General features: G+C 35.6%; 1 protein-coding gene across 5 annotated transcripts in view; it reads right to left on the reverse strand.

Annotated features, from left to right (window-relative positions):
* The window catches only part of LOC106467480, a 144,928-nt gene that overhangs the window by 16,701 nt on the left and 106,887 nt on the right, over positions 1 to 21,340 (reverse strand). For 4 of the 5 annotated variants that reach the window (XM_022395674.1, XM_022395678.1, XM_022395675.1 and 1 more), the window contains 3 exons: positions 20,892 to 21,093; positions 13,176 to 13,338; positions 7,784 to 7,861 (listed from right to left, as the gene is read on the reverse strand). In XM_022395674.1, coding sequence (XP_022251382.1) covers positions 7,784 to 7,861; positions 13,176 to 13,338; positions 20,892 to 21,093 — 443 coding nt within the window. The remainder of the gene's footprint in view (positions 1 to 7,783; positions 7,862 to 13,175; positions 13,339 to 20,891; positions 21,094 to 21,340) is intronic. The other variant, XM_022395676.1, reaches the window with a different exon arrangement.

The raw sequence follows: 21,340 nt of genomic DNA on the forward strand, positions 1-21,340 counted from the left end.
AAACTGAGGAAAAACACATTGAAAACTTTGTGATATTTGAATTAACTCTATTGTAGTACATAAACTTGTTTTAAATTGAAATGATGTATGAAAGAATTATAAAGATAACCACTTTCCCTGTCAAATTTTGAAATAAGATCATGTGTTACACATATGATAGCACCCAAAACACAAGTTTTAGTTATATTTTAGTTGTAGCATTTAAAATATAGTTAAATCATATTTTAGTAAATACCATTAGCCTAGTTCATATTTCCTTTTCCTTGATGCTAGAATAAATTTCAAAAACTCAAATACTAGATCAAAATAAAAATGATCAGCTTAACTAGCATACTTTCACTAGCTGTTAACAGAAATTTCCCAATATCAGTTAACATTATAATGTAATAAACATTCCAGAATAACTACCTGTGACCTACTTTGTGTTTTCAAACATTTTCACATTGACATTTAATCATGAACAATAGCATCAGTTAATTCAGCTAAATAAATATCACTCACAACTCTTCATACTGCCAGTACAAAAAAGTAGGTTGTTTAGAGATGATTGCACAATAAAATATTAGTTTTTATTTAATAAGAACCATATTCAGATTTCTTTACGAAAAAAAATGAACTTACTCTTCTTTGTACATTTGGAATATGTCTTATTCAACTTCTCTCACATTAAATAAGATTATAATGAGCAAAATATTTCCTGTATGCTTAGGAGGTGACTTATTCAAATACTCCAAGTTAAATCAGGTAGTAACAAACAAACAATTCTCTGTATGTTTATGAGGTGTCTTATTCTACTTCTTCATATCAAATGACAAGGTAATTAACTCAGTACAATATATCTTGGCCTATTAGGTACCGTATTCAACTTTGAATTAGATACTAACAAGCTCAGTATCTTCTACTTTAGTTACTGCAATGAGTGTCTTATTCAATATTTCATTGCTAAATCAAACAATAACTAACTCACTATCCTCTGAATATTTGTTTCAAAAATGATATAAACAATGTTCCATACTGAAACAGACAGTAATAAACTCACTATTATTTTGGATTTGTTTAACAGCCATCTTATTCATCTATTCAAATTGAATCAATCCATAAGAAACTTGCTAGCTTTCTGGTTTTATTAAATATATATTTTATTCCACTCTTCAAATTAAGTTAGTCCATAAAGAATTTGCTATTCTGTATTTGTTTCATTGGTGTTATAATCAACCAACTGTATTAAACCAGATAGTGAGTTGTTTCATAGGTGTGGCAATCATTCCCCCATATTAAATTACGTACTAATGAACTCACTATTTCTATGTCTTATTTAATACTTCTTCTTGAATCAAATAGTAATGAACTTATAATACACCATTTCAAAATGGCACAGCATTTTTCATTAATCTTGCAACAGTATGGCCATCTCAGGATGGCACTGTGCCATATGCCAGTATTTTGATGCATGCCACAATCTCTCCAAACATTAATTTAAGTCTGAAGTATCACTGTCACTCTTATTTCCAGATAATTGGGACTAATTACTAGATGTATATAAAGTGAATGACAGATTCTAAAGTGAACTTTGTGAATTTAATTTATTTAACACATTCTTTATATTAATTAATTCTTAATTTCTTAAGCCTACTATTCATTATACAATTACACAAATAACGTTTTGTTAAATATTTCATTTCATAAAATGTAAAATATCAACTTGACATTTAGTATTGTCAAACAGCAATTAATAAACTCACTATCCTTCTGGTTTTGTTTAGAAGGTATTACACTCAACTATTCTACACACACAATAAGTAAGATAGTAAAGGAAATTATTCTGTATTTAACCAATATAACCTTTACATGTATATATAATTAAAGTCTTTGGGATATCTAGAACCTTTTACAAATGATAAGCTAAAGCACTTTGCTTCACTGTCCCAAAATGTACCTCATTTTTCCCAACCATTACAATATCATCTAAATAATTACTTTCAATGATGGTGTGCTGTTAGAGAAAACTTTATGTTGATACACCAGTAAGTGATGTGGAAGATAATTAAGTTTTAATGCACATTTCAAGCTGTTGCTTGAATATTTCCTATTTATTATATTTTCATTGTCAACAACATGTACAATTTTTGTATGTTGAGAAATGCTTGTTGAATAACTTTTAACATTTTAAATGATTGTAAAAAATTACTCCAAAGATAAGAAAGAGTAATGGAATACTAGCTCAGTCTAAGTATACCACTTATGAGTTTAATAAAAAAGCAAATAAAAAAGAAACAGAATTTTACGAATTTTTATTAATTTCTATGAAAACTGAAAAGTTAACATTTTCCTTACCTAAAAATAACTTCCGATAGATATTTACCTCCACACACAGAATAGTTTGCTTACTCCTTAAATCAGCCAATGAGATTGGCATGCCATAAACCTTGAACTAATTCCCACTTAAAAATCATGTCTTTAACGTGATGTGTGTTAGTGCATGATGATTTCATCTTCCGCCAATAGCTCTCCAACAATAGGAGGGTGACACAACCTCTTTGCATAGAAACTCCTCTTAAGCACTTGTGCTCGAAATAAATTCATTCTTAGATGAGGCAAGAAGAAAGTGTACCAGAAGTGAGAAGGATGGGTGAGATGGTGTTTGGAGGTGAATATCTATTGTAAATACCTTTTCTGGTAAAGAAAATGTTAACTTCTAAGACAATACCTCACTTCTTCACACAGAATAGCTAGAATCCCACACTGAAATGGTGGAGGAGTGGGTGTAAATATTAAACCTAGATGAGTGCCTGAAGGAAAAGTCCATGGAGAGTGACATCTTATGGCAGGAGCTCTATAGGAGCATCCTCACAGGAAATTGCATCTCATCTCGACCAAGGTATACTATCTACCCAGAAAGAAGAGGGGGAAAGGCAAAAGATCTTTAAGTGTTGCAGGGATGGGCAGAATTTTTTTTCATCACCAACTGAGCACCCTCATACAAGTGATCAGTGAGCCAAGAGGTGTGGTGAGGTTTGGACATGATCAGACCTTACTATATGTGTCTCACCTTGAATGAAATAGATAGACAGAGACGGGGTGATGAACTTGTTCTACTTCAGAAGGACACACTAGCTGTTAGAGGGGCAATCTGCACCACACAGACAGTGCTACCACCACTATACTTTCCACTGTATTGTGCTGTAAACGATCAGTGAGAAACTCTCCAAGGTCCACCACCCCAGTCACTAGAAATTGGTAAAGTGACATGGATGTCCTATGCTCAACTTGAAGAAATGGGGGGGGGGGGAGAATTATCATTGAGGAGACCTGGAGAATTGCCCACATCTCTTTTGAACATCTACTGAAAAAAGTCTTTTACTGGATAAGGTGCAATGGATGGCTGCAAATCCCTATTTTGAAAAGCCAGCAAGTGTGAGCCAACGAAGTTGGCAATCTCTTCCTTGGTGCTGGCTTTTTCCATAATAGTCTATGGAATGGTATGGTCTGGATTGGATAACAGAGTAAATATATATACCACGAGGATACCTCAAGTGGTCTTGTAGAACACCCCCGTCTCAACAGTGAACAATGGCAGAGTCACGGCAATTGTTATGAGCAATTTCAATCATTCTGGTATGACGCAAATTTTGGGTAAGTATACCCTGGGAGGCAACATCAGCCACCTGGTGGATCCTATGAAATTAAAAAGGGGCACTGAAAAAGAAATTATATTCATTCTTCATAAAGATGGTGGGGTGATTGAAGAATGGTGACTGGTAGAAGTCGAAATCCATCAGGAGACAAAACAGCCAGATGGTATAAATAAAGAGATGAATGTGTGGAGAGTCATTCACATACCCATCATGAAAATCTCAACCTAAGGCTGGAAAAGAGTAAATGCAAAAAAATTAGAAAAGTGATAAATTGAATACACATAAATGTGAATTAGCCTGAAGGTATTCACATCCAGAGAAGTCTACAGACACAACCAGTAAGAACAGAAGGAGAGAGTACCCTGGAAGAAGAAAGGTCCCAGAATAGGGACAGATGGCAATGACCCCAAAATGGAGAGGTCTGTGATAAGAAACACCGAACAGCCAAACAAGTTACAGGCATTGAATCAGGTCTGCATGATCAAAGAGATGAAAACAGAAGGGAGATAGGAGAGAAAGCATTGTTACCTTCCTGAGCTGTTGAAGTCTGAGCAAGGAAAGGTTGGTCTGGGAATAGGAGAATATAAGTGCAGTGGAAAAGAATGCAAAAAGCATCCACATCATATGCATCCAAAAGATGTTAATCACAGGTGAGAAGGAGGAGGAAATAGTCTGGAAAGAAAGATAGTACAAAAAGTCAATGGCTCCAATGGGCACACAAGATCATGCAAAACCCCACTGAGGTCTCAGTCTGGCATGAAAGTCAGGCAAGAAGGAATGAGGAGAACAAAGGAGCAGAAATGAGTAAAGAGGACAGGGGAAGAAACACCTTTTGGTGAGATGCCATGGGCAAGGCCACCAAACAACTAGTAAGGGTAGAAACTAACAAACCTTGAACAAACAGCCAGGTCAAAAGGCAGAAATATGGTTCACTGTATGACAGCCTCGGGTGAAAGGAGTGGTGGATGAACTAATGACAAAAGACTTGCCACTGTTTGTGATAGACAAATACAGTGGAAAGGTGACAGGAATGTGACACAAAGAATGCTGCACAATTGGAAAGTATGGTGTGATGGCAGTAGAGGAAAGATATCCCTTAATGAAAAGGGGATATGTGAGGGTGGAGCAAGAGAGAGGGACTGGGGAGATGAAGGGAAGTCTGAATGCTAAGTGAACCAAGGCTGAGCTGGCCAAGGAGCCACCAATAATATAACCTGACAAGAAGAGTCATGTGTAAAGACAAGGATCCAAGGGAAGAGACAAGAAGAGGAATAGGCATATAGAATGAGGTGAGACTAGGCCCAGTTGCAAGCACCAACAGCTAGAGCTATAGGATGAAGAACAAGGGACCAGAAGAGAGGAAGCCAGGAGTTAAGTAGGGTGGCAAAGGCATCTATGAAGGGTATGCCCAACCAACAGCAAACACAACAAAATACCTGGGGGGAGGGGGGGGGTATACAGACCATTCCATTGGTAAAATGCAGACTGATCATGAGAGGTAGTCTGCTAACAAGTTCTTAGCTCCCAACAAATGACAGATAACAAAATAAATCCAATGTGAATGGGCCCAGAAGAGTATTTCCAACACCCAAAAGCAAAGGGTCTTAGAGCGGGTGCCTCTCAGATGGTTGGTGAAAGAAATTATCATGGAATTCACCGAGTGATCTACCAGCAGTAGATTGAGCAGTAGTGAATAGATTGAACACACAAATGGGAAGTGAATGCTGTATCCAATTGACAGAAGCAATGCCCTCATCCAGATAGGGATGCATCAGTGAAGAAACAGTTCCAGTTTGAGAGTTGGTAATGGAACAACAGAAGTAGTATGGGCATGGTCCAGTCATCATGATATTTCTCTGAGGAGAGAATCACAAACAAGGACAATAGAGACCAAGAAAGAAATCCAAGAATCTACAAGGTCAACTGGAAAAGGTGCAATGTGTGCACACTCCATAGAAATGAGGGGTTCCAGGGAAGCCAGAGTGTGAACCTGGTGAACAAAGACACTATAGCTCACAGGCAAAGAGGAGTAAACATACAGAGAACAGAACAATAGTGATGTGTAGAAAGGTGTCCAACAAATCAACCATGGCCAGCTGCAGACTAGATAAGAAAGATCACAGAGGAGGAAGAGAAAAGGAAATGACAAGAGAAGAAAACGCAGAGACCAGAGCGGAGAAATGAAAAACGACTGTTGGCAGAAAATGAGACCAAAACAGCAGGAAAAGAGATGGTACCCATAGGATCATATATGTCTGATAGTCATTGACAAGAAGAGCAATGAATTAGATTTCTGGTGGAGGAAGGACAAGAAAAAGAGGAAAATCTGAAATGTGAAGGTTAGGGTTAGACTGATCCAGTCGAGGAACACGAGTAAACGGCAAGGTCGAGAAAGAAGAAAAACCTGGGAAGATAATGAGGACTGAAGCCATATAATGTCAGTTCAATCCATCAGGGAGAAATGACTACCAATGAAAACATCTGAGTGAAGAAAGGAAGCCTGGCAAATACCATGCACCCAAGGAGGAAGGAGTACAGTAAAGAGTAATGTAATCAAACCAATCTTCAGAGGAACAAAATAAGAAATGATAGAGCAATTGGCAAAGAGAAGGGAATGAACATGTACAGAAAAACTATCTGAAGCACGATGTAGTGCCTCAGACAAAAGGTGGATGTAGTAGAGGGAATACAGAATGGTAATGAGAAAAAAGACAAAAACGTGAAAATGGGTTACCAGAAAGCAAAATATAAGGTAAGGGACCCAATTTCCAAGCTGGCCAAATAGACACCAAGGATAGAGAATCGAGAAAAGGAAGGGAAGAAATTCTACAAGTCAGAACAAAAAAAAGTCTGGGATGTGAAGGGAAGAAGGCATTTGGGTGTGAGACAGGAGGGTAGACAAGGTAAAACCCAAGAACTGTGGAATGTGGAGTAAAGAAACGAAAAATATGAAAGGACACAGGCAAAGATAAGGAAAGGAACATACCTGACAAAGAAATACAAACAGAGGTTGGTTTCCCGAAAGCAAAACCATTTCTGTCTGAGGAGAAAGAATTTCACTTGATGGGATGGGAGTAGGAGGCCCATTAAGCATGTGTTAAATCCACAACACATTGAACAATACCTGTAATTCCCCTGACAATTAATGAGTCTCCAAAATCCATAATAGAAATAAGGCCAGTGTGTGAATAACGTCACTCACATAGGACTAGGTAGGTATAAGTCATCATCATTTGAAAATTCAAGAAAAACATTAAAGCTTTTGAAATAAAATCAAAGGCTCAGAGAAAAAATTAAGCATGTCTGTTCAATACAATGTTGAGGAGAAGAATGAAGTTATCATGAGTGCAAGTATGTATGAGGGAGTTTCTGTGCATGGAGACTGTCTCTCTCTCTCTCTCTCTTATTGGTAGAGGGCTTTTGTCACATGATGACATCATTATGCACTTACAGTTCACATCAAAACAGGTATTAGGTGGGAGTTGCCTCAAGGCTAGTGGCATGCCAATCTCATTGGCAGATGCACGAGGGATCAAGCTATTCTGTGTTTTAGGTAAGGAAAATTTTAACTTTCCAGTTTTCATGAAACAAAACTATTAAAAAACGTTTTTTCTACTTATATAATTTTGTGTTACAATGTCCAAGCACCATATGCAATAATGATTCAATGTGAATTTTCTGTTACAAATTACATAAAAATTGTGAGAAGTAAAGACATATCTCCACAATGAATATCAACAATACGTGTACCTCCAGTTGATATTGAAACATCTTAATTTGAAAAAAATTCATGATTCTAAACTTGCTTCTGATTTGAATTTATCAAATTTTAGAGATATCTACCCAAAAATATTTTACTCTGGTCAGGCCTGAAATTCATGAATCAGAAATATTAGACAAATTTTTTATCTACTGATGCAATTTCATGTTACATTTTTCAAGTGCTATATGCAATGCTGATTCAATGTGATTTTCCTGTTAGATCTTACATGCACACATCACAACTACTGTAATAGTTCTATAATACCCAATTCAACATGCTTCAAATCCATGCTGGTAAATAGGATAGAGATGGCACAATCAGAGATCTTGGGTAGCAAAAACTACAGCTACATAGAAAGCAACTATATGTGGGGAGAACACCTTACCTTCCAAATTAACTCTTAGCCCCCATCGTTCAGCCTCCTGACGAAGCCACAATTTTTCAGCCTCTAAGGAGGCTTTTCCTGGAGGGTGAGAACATGACTGCTTGTGTGTTGCAGTGTAAGTTTCACAAGAAGCACATAAACAATTTAGAGTATCTTCAACATGTTAGATTACATTAAGATGAACTGTTATCACTGTTCAGAAAGGTTAAATGAAGAATACATATATATATATTCATGCAGCATCCTTGTTAGTTCTTACAATTACAGAGACAATAATAGTTATTACCAACATTACAACTATTATAAAAAACTGATTAAGTGCAAACAAGCCATGTTAATCATGTTTTAGTACTAATTACCCAAAGCTTTTTCTGCCAAAATAATTTTTCATTGGATGGTCTGTTTAGTAAAGTGCTTTATATCATGAAAGCACTTGGTTGAACTTTGCAACAAAGTTGTGCTTGTATTTAAACAGTGGTAGTTTTATTGAGCCTGAACTCTCACACCATTTCCCTAACACTTTCATGATAAAAACATACTTGTATTAATCACAAGCAGCTCACATTTTTGCAGATTTCAATATAAAATCTGTTAAGCTCATACACCAAACCACTTATGGCAATGTTATTGATTACCTTAAGCTTTGTCTTCAATACATTTGCTGAAATTATCTTGCCTAAACAGAATTAATAAAACTTATCAAAACTCTAACAATAAATAGATTGATTGGACAAAAAATTACAAAAATTTCAAATTTCTTTCGAGATTTCAAGTATATTTATGTGTAATATCAACTGCTTGTTTTATGTCACATCTGTTTAATTTCATATTCAAGGTTCAATATTAATTATACAATAATATCAAAATTAAACAAATTTGATACTACTGTTTAAATAATATGTACCACATGAAAATTATCACATATTATAACTTTCACTGTTGTGAAATGTTCTGCAAGATAGAAGTTTCCCCCACTCTTCAAATTTAGTTATTTACATATATTGTGTGTACCATAACTCACCAACAAAAATGTAACATTCCACATGTCATGTATACTAAGTGTTCACATTCAACTTTCATTCTTTGTCTGATTCATCAGAAATGTCACTGATGATTGTCACACCATCCTGAACACCTTCTGGTATGAAAGGTGGTCTTGTGAGCCTTAGTTTCTCATACCATTTGAGTTCCAGGAACTACATTACTGATGCTACGTGTGAAGAATATCCCACTTTTGCAGTTGCATAGCATAAGTAGTACCATGCTAGTATAAGTAAGTCACTCTGACTTTCATGTTGAATTCAGACAGAGAGAAAGAGAACATCTTACTTGAAACATTTTTCTATACATACACTTATGCGCCATCTAAGGCTAGGAATGGTACATCATTGTTCCCCTCTGCCAACAGATCCTGTGCAAGAGGACAGATGTTGTTAAATATCAGTTCTTGATAGCTGATACATCTAAATCTAAAGTCATACAAAGACTACTGTGGTATAGTTAAATCAAAACGAAAAAAGGGGAAAACACAACTTATACCACAAAACAATGGTAAATGATAAATAGTGTTTCAAACTGGGATGCATATCCTCCGTGATTTTAAACTTTGATGGAACAAAAGGTTTGATACCACAAGAGTTTATGAAATAGAACATTTGGAATGAGTATCATATAACAGATGTACAGAAGCATACAAGTGTGGCAGAAGTTTTCTTCTCTATGTAAGTGTCTTCTTAGATCATCATTACATGGTCCTGATAAGAGCTTTCTCCTTTAGCTTCCCATTTCACATGGTATGTGATACATCTGTGATCCTTCAACATAACTCACTGACATTTTGTTAATACTATTTGGTGAGTTTTATAATTCAATATGAAAGCAATGCAATAAAATTCCCAGATAATCTTGAGCAGCAAAATAATAAAGATTAATGATTTACATACAGTGCAAACATACATAGTGTTTGTAAACTAGATACTAGATATTACAATAACATATCATACTGATATTTAATTCAAGATTATGCTTACTAAATATAAATGTATGCATATTATATATTTGATACATATCTACAGTTTTATAATGTGCTTATAAATATATTAGAAGTATATATATATGTACACATACATACATATATTGGTTAATATCTCTATCACCTGAAAATTCAGAAACAAAAATGTGTAATTATTTCACAGTTCCAACATACAATACTTATCATCTCGCAAATACATTTCGAACAATAACAGCACTTTAGAATTTTGCATTTCTGTCACATATGAGCCTAAATAAAGAATATAAAGTTTTTCCATTAAAATAATTTTGATTTTAACCTCAGAAGTGCAAGAATTGAAATGCTCAATATGTCTAAAGTTAGTCCTGCTAGAAACAGAAGCTGACTTTAGGAGGGATCATCAGTGTTACCACAACACTGTATAATAACCTTTTGATGGTTGTGTGAGCTAGAGAGCCCACAGAAATGTCCAGCTCCTGTAACCATTATTTCTCACCAATTTTCATATTTAATATCAAATTATTTTACAGATGAGTAAACTATTTTAAGTTATAGACTAAAATATAACTTGCAATGCTACTGAATGAGGATGTAACTTTGATAATTAAAAAAGATTATTTGAAAGGGCATATTTTTTTTATCAGCATGAGAAACACAAAATAAAAGATGGCTAATTTATATGACAAAAATGAGAGACAATAATAAGATTATAAATTAAATTCACCTCAAAAAACAAATGCTGAAAGTTGTAAAACAAAAGTTTTCTTTCTATCAACCCATTACTAAAAATACACTATTTACAGTGTGCTAAAATAATTATCTGTTAAGACAGGTTGCATTAAATTGACATGGTATAGATTTCCTTATTCAAAGTGAGCTAACAGGTTGTATGGTAAAACAAAGATTGTTAGCTGAAGAATTAAAAAACCACATAGCCTAACCTATACTAGCATTATTTTGGAATCAAATAGTTTTAACTATCTACATATCTGTAAGATGATAAAAACCCTATAACCCAAGTGCTTTTGAAAGGTGGACCTTTCTTCTTCAGGGGTAAACTGGGAATGGTGGTGTAACTGAATGAGTTATATATATAAAGGGAGTTGAGTGACGTCATGAAGAACACCTGGGCTTCCAGGAAGTGTTTTTGCATATATTTCAATGTACTGTTGTTAAGCATGTCTCATGTACAGTGCAACATGGCTGGAAATGAGTGTGTTCTGTAAAAAGGTGTTTGAGATGTTTTGCTTTACAAATGGTCAAGGAAAACAATATTTAAGTGTTGTTAAAGTAAAATATAGGTGACACATGGAGATTGACTGAAAAAGAAATGTTAAGTAGATCAATTTATAAAGACAGGCATGAGAAATTATCACACATAAAAAGTAAGTATTAGAAAAATAGGGGTAAACATTGAGAGTTCACACTACGTAAAAAAATAAATTAATAAAAATTATTTTTCTGACAGAGAATAAACCAATGATTGGAGATCACTGATTCCAGGATCTAGATTTGTTCCACTAGGATAAACAGTATTTAGATTAGAAATCCAATAAGCTTTTATCTCTCTATAAGCTTTAATTTAAGCTTTAAAGTCAGTTTCAATGCTGGCTAGAATAACATTCTTAATAGAAGACTTATGGTTGTTGAAATGTTCTCTAAGAGTCATTTTGGCTCTGCCCTACATACTGGTGATTGCATTTTTTTACACTATATAAGGTAAATGGTATTTTGTGTTGTGCAAGAAATTTCTTTAGAAAGTTTCATGTTTCTCTCAATGTACTTGTCAGAAAAATTGTCAGTGGTTTTTATGAATTTTCAGGTTTGACAACAAGCTTTATTACATGAATGATGACCATTTTTTGGTGGGGTGTCTTGTTCAAGCAACTTACACCCTATCACAGAATAGTTTGTTCTCTGTCAGAAAAATAATTTTTATTAATTTATTTTTTTCATGTAGTGTGAACTCTCATGTTTACCCCTAACCTTTCTAATACTTGCTATTTATTTGTGATAATTTTCCATAACTTTCTTTACAAATTGATCTCCTTAAAATTTTTTTTTCAGTCAATCTCCATGTGTCACCTATATTTTACTTTAACAACACTTAAATATAGTTTTTCTTGACCATTTGTAAAGCAAAACATCTCTAATTTGTTTTTACATAACACTCTCTTTTCCAGCCATGTTCTTTCATGATGTCACTCAACTCCCTTAATATACTACTCATTCAGTTACACCATCATTCCCAGTTTATCCCTGAAGAAAAAAGGTCCACATTTTGAAAGCGTTTGGGTTATAGGGTTTTTATCATTTTATATTAAGACTTCTTGAACCTACGTGTTTTTCTGACATCATGTACTAGTAAGGCTACTGATTGGTTTCTGAATCATAATGTCATAAAAAGTGTTAAAACCTCTTTTAGTTAATTTACGTTCCTAATTTTTTTTACTACATGTTGACGAAACTTATAAACATGATATACTAAAAACATAAGTATTTTATTCATGGATAAGATTTTGTATATCTAATTCATCACTGAAGGAAATAATTCACAAAATCTACATTATGCACACTTGTGAAGAGTCAAGAAAGAAATGTAAAAACATTTTAAGCAAATGTTTACATAGTAGACATTTCTACTTGAAAAAAAATTATCCTCTATTCTGCAAAAATAATTAATTTATTATTCTAACTATCTAAACTTTAAGGGAAGAAGATTTGTACTTTTCACAAAAATTTTTGAATCAAATACTTTTTTTTCAAAGTCTGATAAAAACATAAATATCAAAAATTAATTTCTTGAAATAATACATCTGAAAGAGCAAAGTTATTAACTACTACTTTTGATCATTAAGCACAGCTTTGTTCATTCTGAAAGTAATAGTACATGATGAAAGATACTGGTACACTTAATAATAACAGGGTGTTAGTCACTTCAAAAAGTGTTTGTTTTAGATTTTTCATGCCAAGCTACATAATAAACTATCCATACAAAACCATCCCTACTGTTAAACTGATAAACTAGAAGAAAGGTAGTTAGTCAACAGCACCCATTGCCAAACCTTGAGCTACACTTTTCTGAATGAATAGTGAGATTTTACCATCAGCTTTATAATACATCCACAGTCCCAAATTATGGAATTTGTTTTAGGGGCAACATGCCACAAACCAAGAACCCTCAAAACCACAGTCTGAGGATGCTAACCAGTAGGTCATGACTAGCCCTAAAAAATGTCTCTAGCAAAAAGTCAGATAGTACCTACATATTTAAGTGTTTAACTTATGCCTCTCAAAAATAAAAAAAATAATGAAGCTTAAAAATGGGAAAAAAATATTTAGTTAAAAGAGTGAGAAAAAGTGAAATAATCTTAAACTTACGAGATAAAAGACTATCTGGTGGATAACGGAAGGCAAAAACCCAATCTTCTTCAACTTTTAATACATGTCCTGTTATACGTGCATAGTATTCATAATTCTCTCGTCCAAAAAGGTTGCTAACCCCAAAGTTGTCTATCATAAATTTCATTATTCGAGTTGCTACCTGAACAAAATGATGAAATAATAATTAACAAAACTGTATAACTTAATTTGTTTTAAATTATTTCTAAACAAAAAGGAAAGTGTTATTTTTAAAAATGAATTGGAAAACTAATAAACTTGGACAATTGTTTTAGAAAAATTATCACTAAATGGAGGAAAATATTGTTCCTTTTTAACAAGCTGAAAACTGAACAGATTAAATAAAATTAATGGAAATACAACTTTTAATTTGTTTCTCATTGTTTTTCCCACAACAGTCACAAAAAACAGCATTTTATGAAATAAAAAACACATAATAAGGACAAAAACTTTTGCATTTTTCCACTACTTCATAAAAGTAACTGAAGAAGTGCATATGTATCTATATATATATATACACATACATATGATAACAAACAGTACTAGCTTTAAAAAATTACAAAATTATAGCTTATTTTATTAAGCAGAAACACAAGGTTTTGAGACCAATCAAACTTTTATGGCACATAATTATTACCCTTTTTATTCCAAACTTTCAGTTAAATAATAAAAAAGACATTTTAAATGCCTTGTTTGAAGTGATAAAGGCAGAATATTTTACAATAAGATAAATACTTGCTAACTTTGAACCATAAGAGTAGTTGTGGTGATTCTTTAGAAAACAAGGTACACAAAGTATTGTATTTATGATATTTTTTGTGAATCTCTTAAGAGTTTGAAATACACACCCAATAAGTGGTATTAACAGTATACTTAGTCTCAAACATCTTTATAACATTTTTTGTCCATTCTGAGGTAGGAGGAGGACCTCTACCAACCACACATGTGAGAACTTATGTTGGCTGGTCCTACAGAGATCCAACACCAAACAGCCCGAGAACCAACTTCCAGGTGGCAGTAGGATGGGGAAAGCCAGCCAGAAGGAGTGAACTGTATGTGGTGGATTTGTCCAATCCAAAACACAGTAGGAGGAGAGTACTCCCCATCTACACCAAAAAAACACCATTGCCCTCCTCTTGACTGAGTGATATTGATCACACTCGGGATGAAGCATCAATGGTCCAACACACCAGTGGCTAGGAACTGGTAAGTAGCAAGGACTCCCATATGGGAGGTAACAATGCTGTAGGGATTCTGGAGGAACACAGCAGTAAGACAGTGTAATGGGTGACCAGGAAAACCCTAGTTTGAGGGATGGGCAGCAATCCTGACACTGCATTACTCAGGATAGTTCATGAGTTGGTACAATCTGGTGTGAGTCTTATTTATGAAACAAAATACAGCGAGGCAACTTCCAGTGGTCTTGTGGAACACCCATCTCTTCAGTAAGCATTATAGACCAATACAGCTGTATGGTGCAGATTTATATTAAGTATACTTGTACAGGTACCACTTGCCACAGAGCAGGATATAGAAAAATAGAAAGGGCCACTGTAAAGGAAAGAAATAAAAAAGTAAGAACCTAAGCTTTCAGAGTCAAAATGAGGTGTGGAGAATGACCACGAGCGACAAGTGATAGCCATATGAGGAGGAGATGGCCAAATGATGCAGGTAGTGGGCAATAAGTGCCTGCACATTCTCTTCCCATGGATGATGGAAGTGGTCAGCCATGGAAGAGGTGAGATGAGGGATCTGGTGGGAGACAATGTAGAAAATACGACCAGAACCTTGGATAATGACGAATAAGCGAGACAAATAAACTGGCAAATCCATCCAGTATGGGTAACAGGAGAAATCTCGTGGGTAAAGGAGGAATTACAGGGTAAGAAAAGACAGGAACAAGAGCCATGAAGGAAGCTGTGCAGATGACATAACAATGCAGAGCCCATGCTAGACAAAGAAGATGATCCAGAACAGATCTGTAATTAAAATAAGAGATGGAGGGGTGGGAAATAGGAGTGAAAATAATGTTCCTTTCAAACACCACTGACTACGATCTGGATAAAGGAGTACATAAGTATGGTGACAGAATACAGGAGATGTCGACAGTAAAGATATCGGAATTACAATGTCCAAACACAGAGAGGAGTAAGAAATACATCTTGAGGGAGAGGTGGTACAAAGAGCAAGAGGTCAAAGGCTCAAAGGGAGAAAGAGTAAGGGTTTGAAGGACAACATTGAGATTCCAACCTGGTAGAACTGGGGAGAGCAGACGAATCAGGGAAAAGAAGTGAAAGAGGAGAGGAAAAATTATGAAGAAAGCAGGAAAAATGAAAGGTACTGGATAAGACCACCCTATAGCCCATAATGGTAGAAACAGATAACCCATTGTCTAAAAGCCAATTAAAAAAATTGGAGAGATGGTGAGCACTAGGTTGGGAAGGTGAGAGGCCATTGAACAATGGGCAATGATGGAAAATGAACCAGTTACTCTGGTAAACCATCAAAGAAGAAGATGAGCAGACCCAGCAAGAAAGAAGGAAGGTTACCCATGTAGAATCTGGAACTTTTGCAAGGGACTGCACAAAATTAATGCATGAAGACAGAGTGTGGCTACAATGGGATGAAAGACAGAGGACTGAGGTTGCCAGAGAATGGATTGGAAAAGTGGAAGAGGTACGGGAGGAGATGATCAAAGGTGGTTTAACAGTGGAAAACAAGGTTGTTCAGGCCACAATGGGGCAATGAGAATGACTCGACATGTAGTGGTTTATATAAAAGAGAGAAAATGCGGGGAAGAAGATGGATGGGAAGATAAGTATACAGGTATAAGTATACAGGTATAAAGGTAAAGTGGTCCAATCCTGACTGAAGGCATCCATTGCTAAAGCCAAAGGATGCAGAACAAAAGATCAGAAGAAGTGAAGTTTTGTACTGAGCTGGGTTGCAAATGCATCCAGAAAGGCGCTAACCAACCTGGGGCATAACCACTGAAACACTTGAGAAGCAAAAGACCACTCTTTTTGCAGCACCCGGGATGTGATGAGAAGATGGACCTGCTGAGAATGAGCCCAGAAAAAGAGACCCAGTCAAACTGTTGGAATCAGTTATGACCAGGTGGCCCAGTAATATTGGCACGAAATTATCCAATGCTCAACAAATAGCTAGGAGTTGATGTGTAGGGAAGAATCGACCATCAACTGGCTATCTCCTGAGAATCCAAATACACTCCTCATCCAGTAAGAGAAGCGTCTATAAAGAGATGCAAGTTGGGAGGGGGAGGAGGCACTGTCCCTGTCGAGCCACCAGGCAAAGTTGACTTGTAAGGAAGGAGGGAGGCGGATGACAGAGTCCAAGTGATCCCAAACGAGATTCTGTTGATCATGCAGCATCCACTTCAGGCAATGCATGTGTGCATGACCCCAAGGGACAAAGGATTCCATAGAAGCCAAAACCCCCAAAAGAGAAAGAACCTTGCATGCAGCAAGACAAGGAGAAGACTTGGCTTTGGAAACCAAGAGCTCCATTGCCCTCAAATGAAAAGAAAAGGCTGGACCCTGCTGAGGAAGGTGTTGAAAAACAACCCCAGATGAAAAAGATACTGGGTGGGGGCGAGATAGAACTTCTCCTGTTTGACAAGCCATCCCACCCAAGCTGCCTCCTGTAGGAGGAAATGGGTATGGTTGTGAGAGGCTTGTTGGAAAGGAGCAAATAGGAGTCATATAATGATGAAACCACAAACTTGATTGTGAATATGGTGGGCAAAGGCTCTGACCACGAGATGGAAGACATATGACACCAATGCCATACCAAATGGTATAGTGCAGAACTGAAACACCTGACCCCCATTAACAAACTGAAGGTTACATCTGGATGCAGGAGAAATAAGGATATGAAGGTAAGCATCCGATATGTTGACACTGGTTGTCCATAGACCTGTAGTGAACAATTATTGGAGGGCGAGGAAAGACTCCATTGTGAACCATAGGATGTTGATGAAGTGGTTGAAGATGTACAGATTAATAACAAGATGCCAATCCCAGTCTTCTTTGGAACAATGAACAACCAGGAAAAAGATGAAACACTCTATAGCATTCTTGTTCAAGACATCTCGAACTGCTTCAGAGAAATGCTGACAAGAAAGTGTATCCCGAGAAGGGGGAAGAAATGGGGCATGGAGATAAAGAAGAGGAGCAGAAAAACGAAGAGACAAACCTTCTGTTAGAACCTGAAGAATCCAAGTATCCTGGGTGAAAAAGCACCACACAGATGCGCAAATCTGGCTAACCACACCCCCACAGTGCCAGTACCCATGGGATAGTCCAAAGCACAATGTATGGCCGGAAGCTTCAGAATGTTGATATGGTAAGATTGCTTGGCTGGAGACCACAGACCTGACACTTCCTGCTGATCGACCTACACCCCCCAGCCCTGGAGGGAAGCATCTCTGAAGACATGTAAATCTAGACGAGGGAGAAGAAGCATAACACCTGCCAACATGAAAGCCCTGACCAACCACCAATTCAGCCTGGAATAAAAACCTGGAGAAGGATGAGTTACAGGTTCAATGGCTTGTGGGAAAACTGGGCGTGGGATAAACTAACACGATAATCAAGGTCCGCACCCCTACATAGGCCTAATTGATTCCAACTGTTGAGAATCAAAAAAGGGCAATTCAGCCTCATGGTAGGCTAAAGCAAACTGATCTGAAGCCCATAGAGGGCAAGGCATGCTAGAGACAAAATGCTCTGCATGAACCTTAACATTCATGGAAGGGGGGAGCACAAAATACTGAGAGGAGGGGTATCCTACAACAAAGAAAGAAGGGGATTATAAGAAATCAGAGAAATTTATAAAAAGAAAACTCGTGAGAAATCATGTTTAAAAAAGCCGTATCAGGCCTAGCTGATTCTACAGTAGGGGCATAGGAAGACATGGTAAAATCAGGTAGAGAAAAAAGGCTGTCAAATTCCTTGTTGACCCGAAGAGGAGGAATATATTTAGTAGGAATATGGGCAACATCAAGAAAAGCAGGTTGACTCTAAACAATGACCAATCTCACAGCAGATGAGAGCCAATAATTCCATAGCTATGTTACCATCACCTGCAGCCTGTGTAAGTTCGCTGGTAGAAGGTATTACTCCAAGGTGGTAACTTGGACTTCTGAATTCATGGTAACACTGAATGATCAAATACCACAGTGTTAGAATAATAAACAATGAAAACTGTGAAAAATAAATTATCTTGAAGTTCGCAAACTTTTGTAAAATTTAAAAAAACAATTCCACTTCGGAATTAATTTTGAAAAAAAATGTACTAAGTTTAAAGACAAAAACATGATTAAAGAGCACAATAAAAACGTCTTGACATGAGCACTCCCAAACAAGAAGTGATAGTTTGGTAGAATCAAATAGGGGGAGTCGCACTCCTACTGGTGGAGAGTTGTTGCATGATGATTTACATGTGAGATGCAGTTGAACCATGTTGATCGTAGGGTACGTGGGAGCTCAAGGCTTGTGGCATGTGAAAACATTGCATATAGAGGGCAGTACTGAATGAGAATAGCTATTTATGAGTGAAGGTAATGTACCGCATCGGAAATCAAGTCTATGCCAACAACTAACACAGAAAAAACATTACCCAACTCCTCAAAAAAACCCAAATGACAACGGAACAGAAACAGCAAAACAACTATCAGTACACCAGTGCACACATCTACAGGCCTGCTCAATATTCACAAGCAAGTCTAGCCTCTCCATCCCATAAAGATGCACCCTGCCACCCTATATGTAGAAATATCTTGTAGATAATATCACCATTAAAAGCAAAATATCCACATATGTTGAGAACTCAATCCACTTTGTAGATATTATAAAACAATCATCACACAAGACACAATGATCTCCTTTGAAGTAACCAACCTATTCACTAACGTAAAAACCCTTGAAACACTACAGATATTCTGTTAACAGCTTGAAAATAGAACTTTCAAGAACATTCAAATAACAATCTTCTTGGTAATAGAACTCAGAACATTCTAAATTAACACAGCTTATTTCGAATTTGAAGATAAATACTACCAACAACATAAAGAACTAGCCCTGGACTCATTAATAATATCAACAGTACTCAATAACCTCCATGTGAAACATTATGAAGGTAATGTCCTCAAAGCAATCACTCTAAGATCCAAGAGTTGGTCACACACTAGAAAAGATTCCAGAATTCATTAACAACTTAAACAGATAATACCCTAAGAAACAATACACAATGGAAATAGAAGAGGATAACAAATTCTCAATTATAGATGTGACAATTACCAAGACACATTACTCATAAACTACAGGAACTTACACGAAACCCAAAGATATTGGTAAATATCTCAATTATTAATCAAACAAACCCAACATTGTAAATATGAGCATTATAAACTACTTAGTCTCAGAATGAACAAAATCTGTAATACAGAAGATACTAAGAAGAAAAAAAAAACACATCACTAAAGCCCTCCATGAAAATGAATACTTGGAAGTTATATAAAGAAGAAAATAAAAAAGATAAACACAAAGAATAAGCTGGAAAAATTGCAAACACACATTCAAATTCTTCTATGACAAAGGCCTCTTGAAAAATATACAAAGGATATGTAAACAGCATAAAATCAGAATGGATTCAGAAGTCACAACACAATTTAAAACATACCCTGTGAATCTGAACTCTAATATACTGGAGAAACAAAAAGAATAAGTGTCAAGATTCAAATGCATAATAGACATTCAAGACTTTTTTTATAGGGATCTCTTTGCAACAGAACATCATGTCAGAGGACGACCATATAAGATGACACAAAATTACAAAATTAACGAGATAGGAAACACATACAAGAAACTAAACATAAAATAAGCCTTCTATATCCAAATGACTAATAACATACTCAGTAAACCAGATACAGAAGTCAGAAAAACCAGGATACCTCTGCTGAAGCAATTCCTATAATTAGTTAGATTAAAGCTCTAATCCCAATCCAGTAGAAAACATCAAGTTTTCTAAAAAGACTGAGGATCAAATTCTGGCCTCAATACCACAAACAGTTCTTTTCAGGAACTCCCTGCGGAAGATAGCAGATTAGTAGGATAGAAACTATTAAGTAATTAGTATCTAGAAATAAAAAATACAAAATTAGTACCTAACTAATAATTAGACTTCTGTGATTGTATAAGATTACTAACCATGACAATGAAATATGAATATTTTCTAAAAATCATATTTATCTACTTGTATGAAAAAAAATTCAATTTTGTAAAAAGAAATTTCTTATATCTGGAGTGGTAAAAATAAACACTATGGCAGGATGTGTTTTGTGAAATTATCACAAATATTAATGAGTAGAACATAGTCCTAAAACAAAACTCTTTATCAAGACATGTTACTAAAAATACCAATTATTAAAAAGTTATAATACAATTATGTTTAAAAAGGTTTGTTACATGCATGCTAAAATTTTTGGAATGTGGTTAACCCTAGTGTTAACCACTAATATACTTACTGAAAATGAAGCACAATGAAAAAAGGTGAATATTTCTACTTGACACAGAAATTTCAATTAATTAAAGACACTGACATTGAAACAAATAATGAAGATTTATGTTAGGAACATGATTATTGTGATTGATGCAATACGTAAAAGGTTCCAACCTTGAATCTGATGACATCTTCCATCTTCGCCATTTTTCCATTACTAACACATGACTGAAAAAAACTGGGAGCAACACTGACCCCAAGAGCTTCTGAGGACATGCCAGTTTGGGCCCTCTCAGCTGAAGTGGCAATGGTATGGAATGTTCCAAAGAGAAGCACCAGTAAATGTTGAGCAACAGAGGGAAGAGAAATGATTAATCTGCCAAGAAAATATTAATGTAAGTAATAATAATAATAATACAGCAACTTCACAGCTTATTTAATATAATACTAAAATAATAAAAAGTTACACACACACGCGCAAATAATCCTGATACATTGCTTCATCTTGCAACAAAACTCAGAAAAAGTCTTCTAACAGAATAAAATACACTGGGGTCACTGACATATCTATATGTAGTGACAGATATACAGTTAGTATAAATACATGTACACTGAGAGGTCAC

Source organism: Limulus polyphemus, unplaced genomic scaffold, assembly GCF_000517525.1.
Source record: "Limulus polyphemus unplaced genomic scaffold, Limulus_polyphemus-2.1.2 Scaffold2628, whole genome shotgun sequence".
NCBI lineage: Eukaryota > Metazoa > Arthropoda > Merostomata > Xiphosura > Limulidae > Limulus > Limulus polyphemus.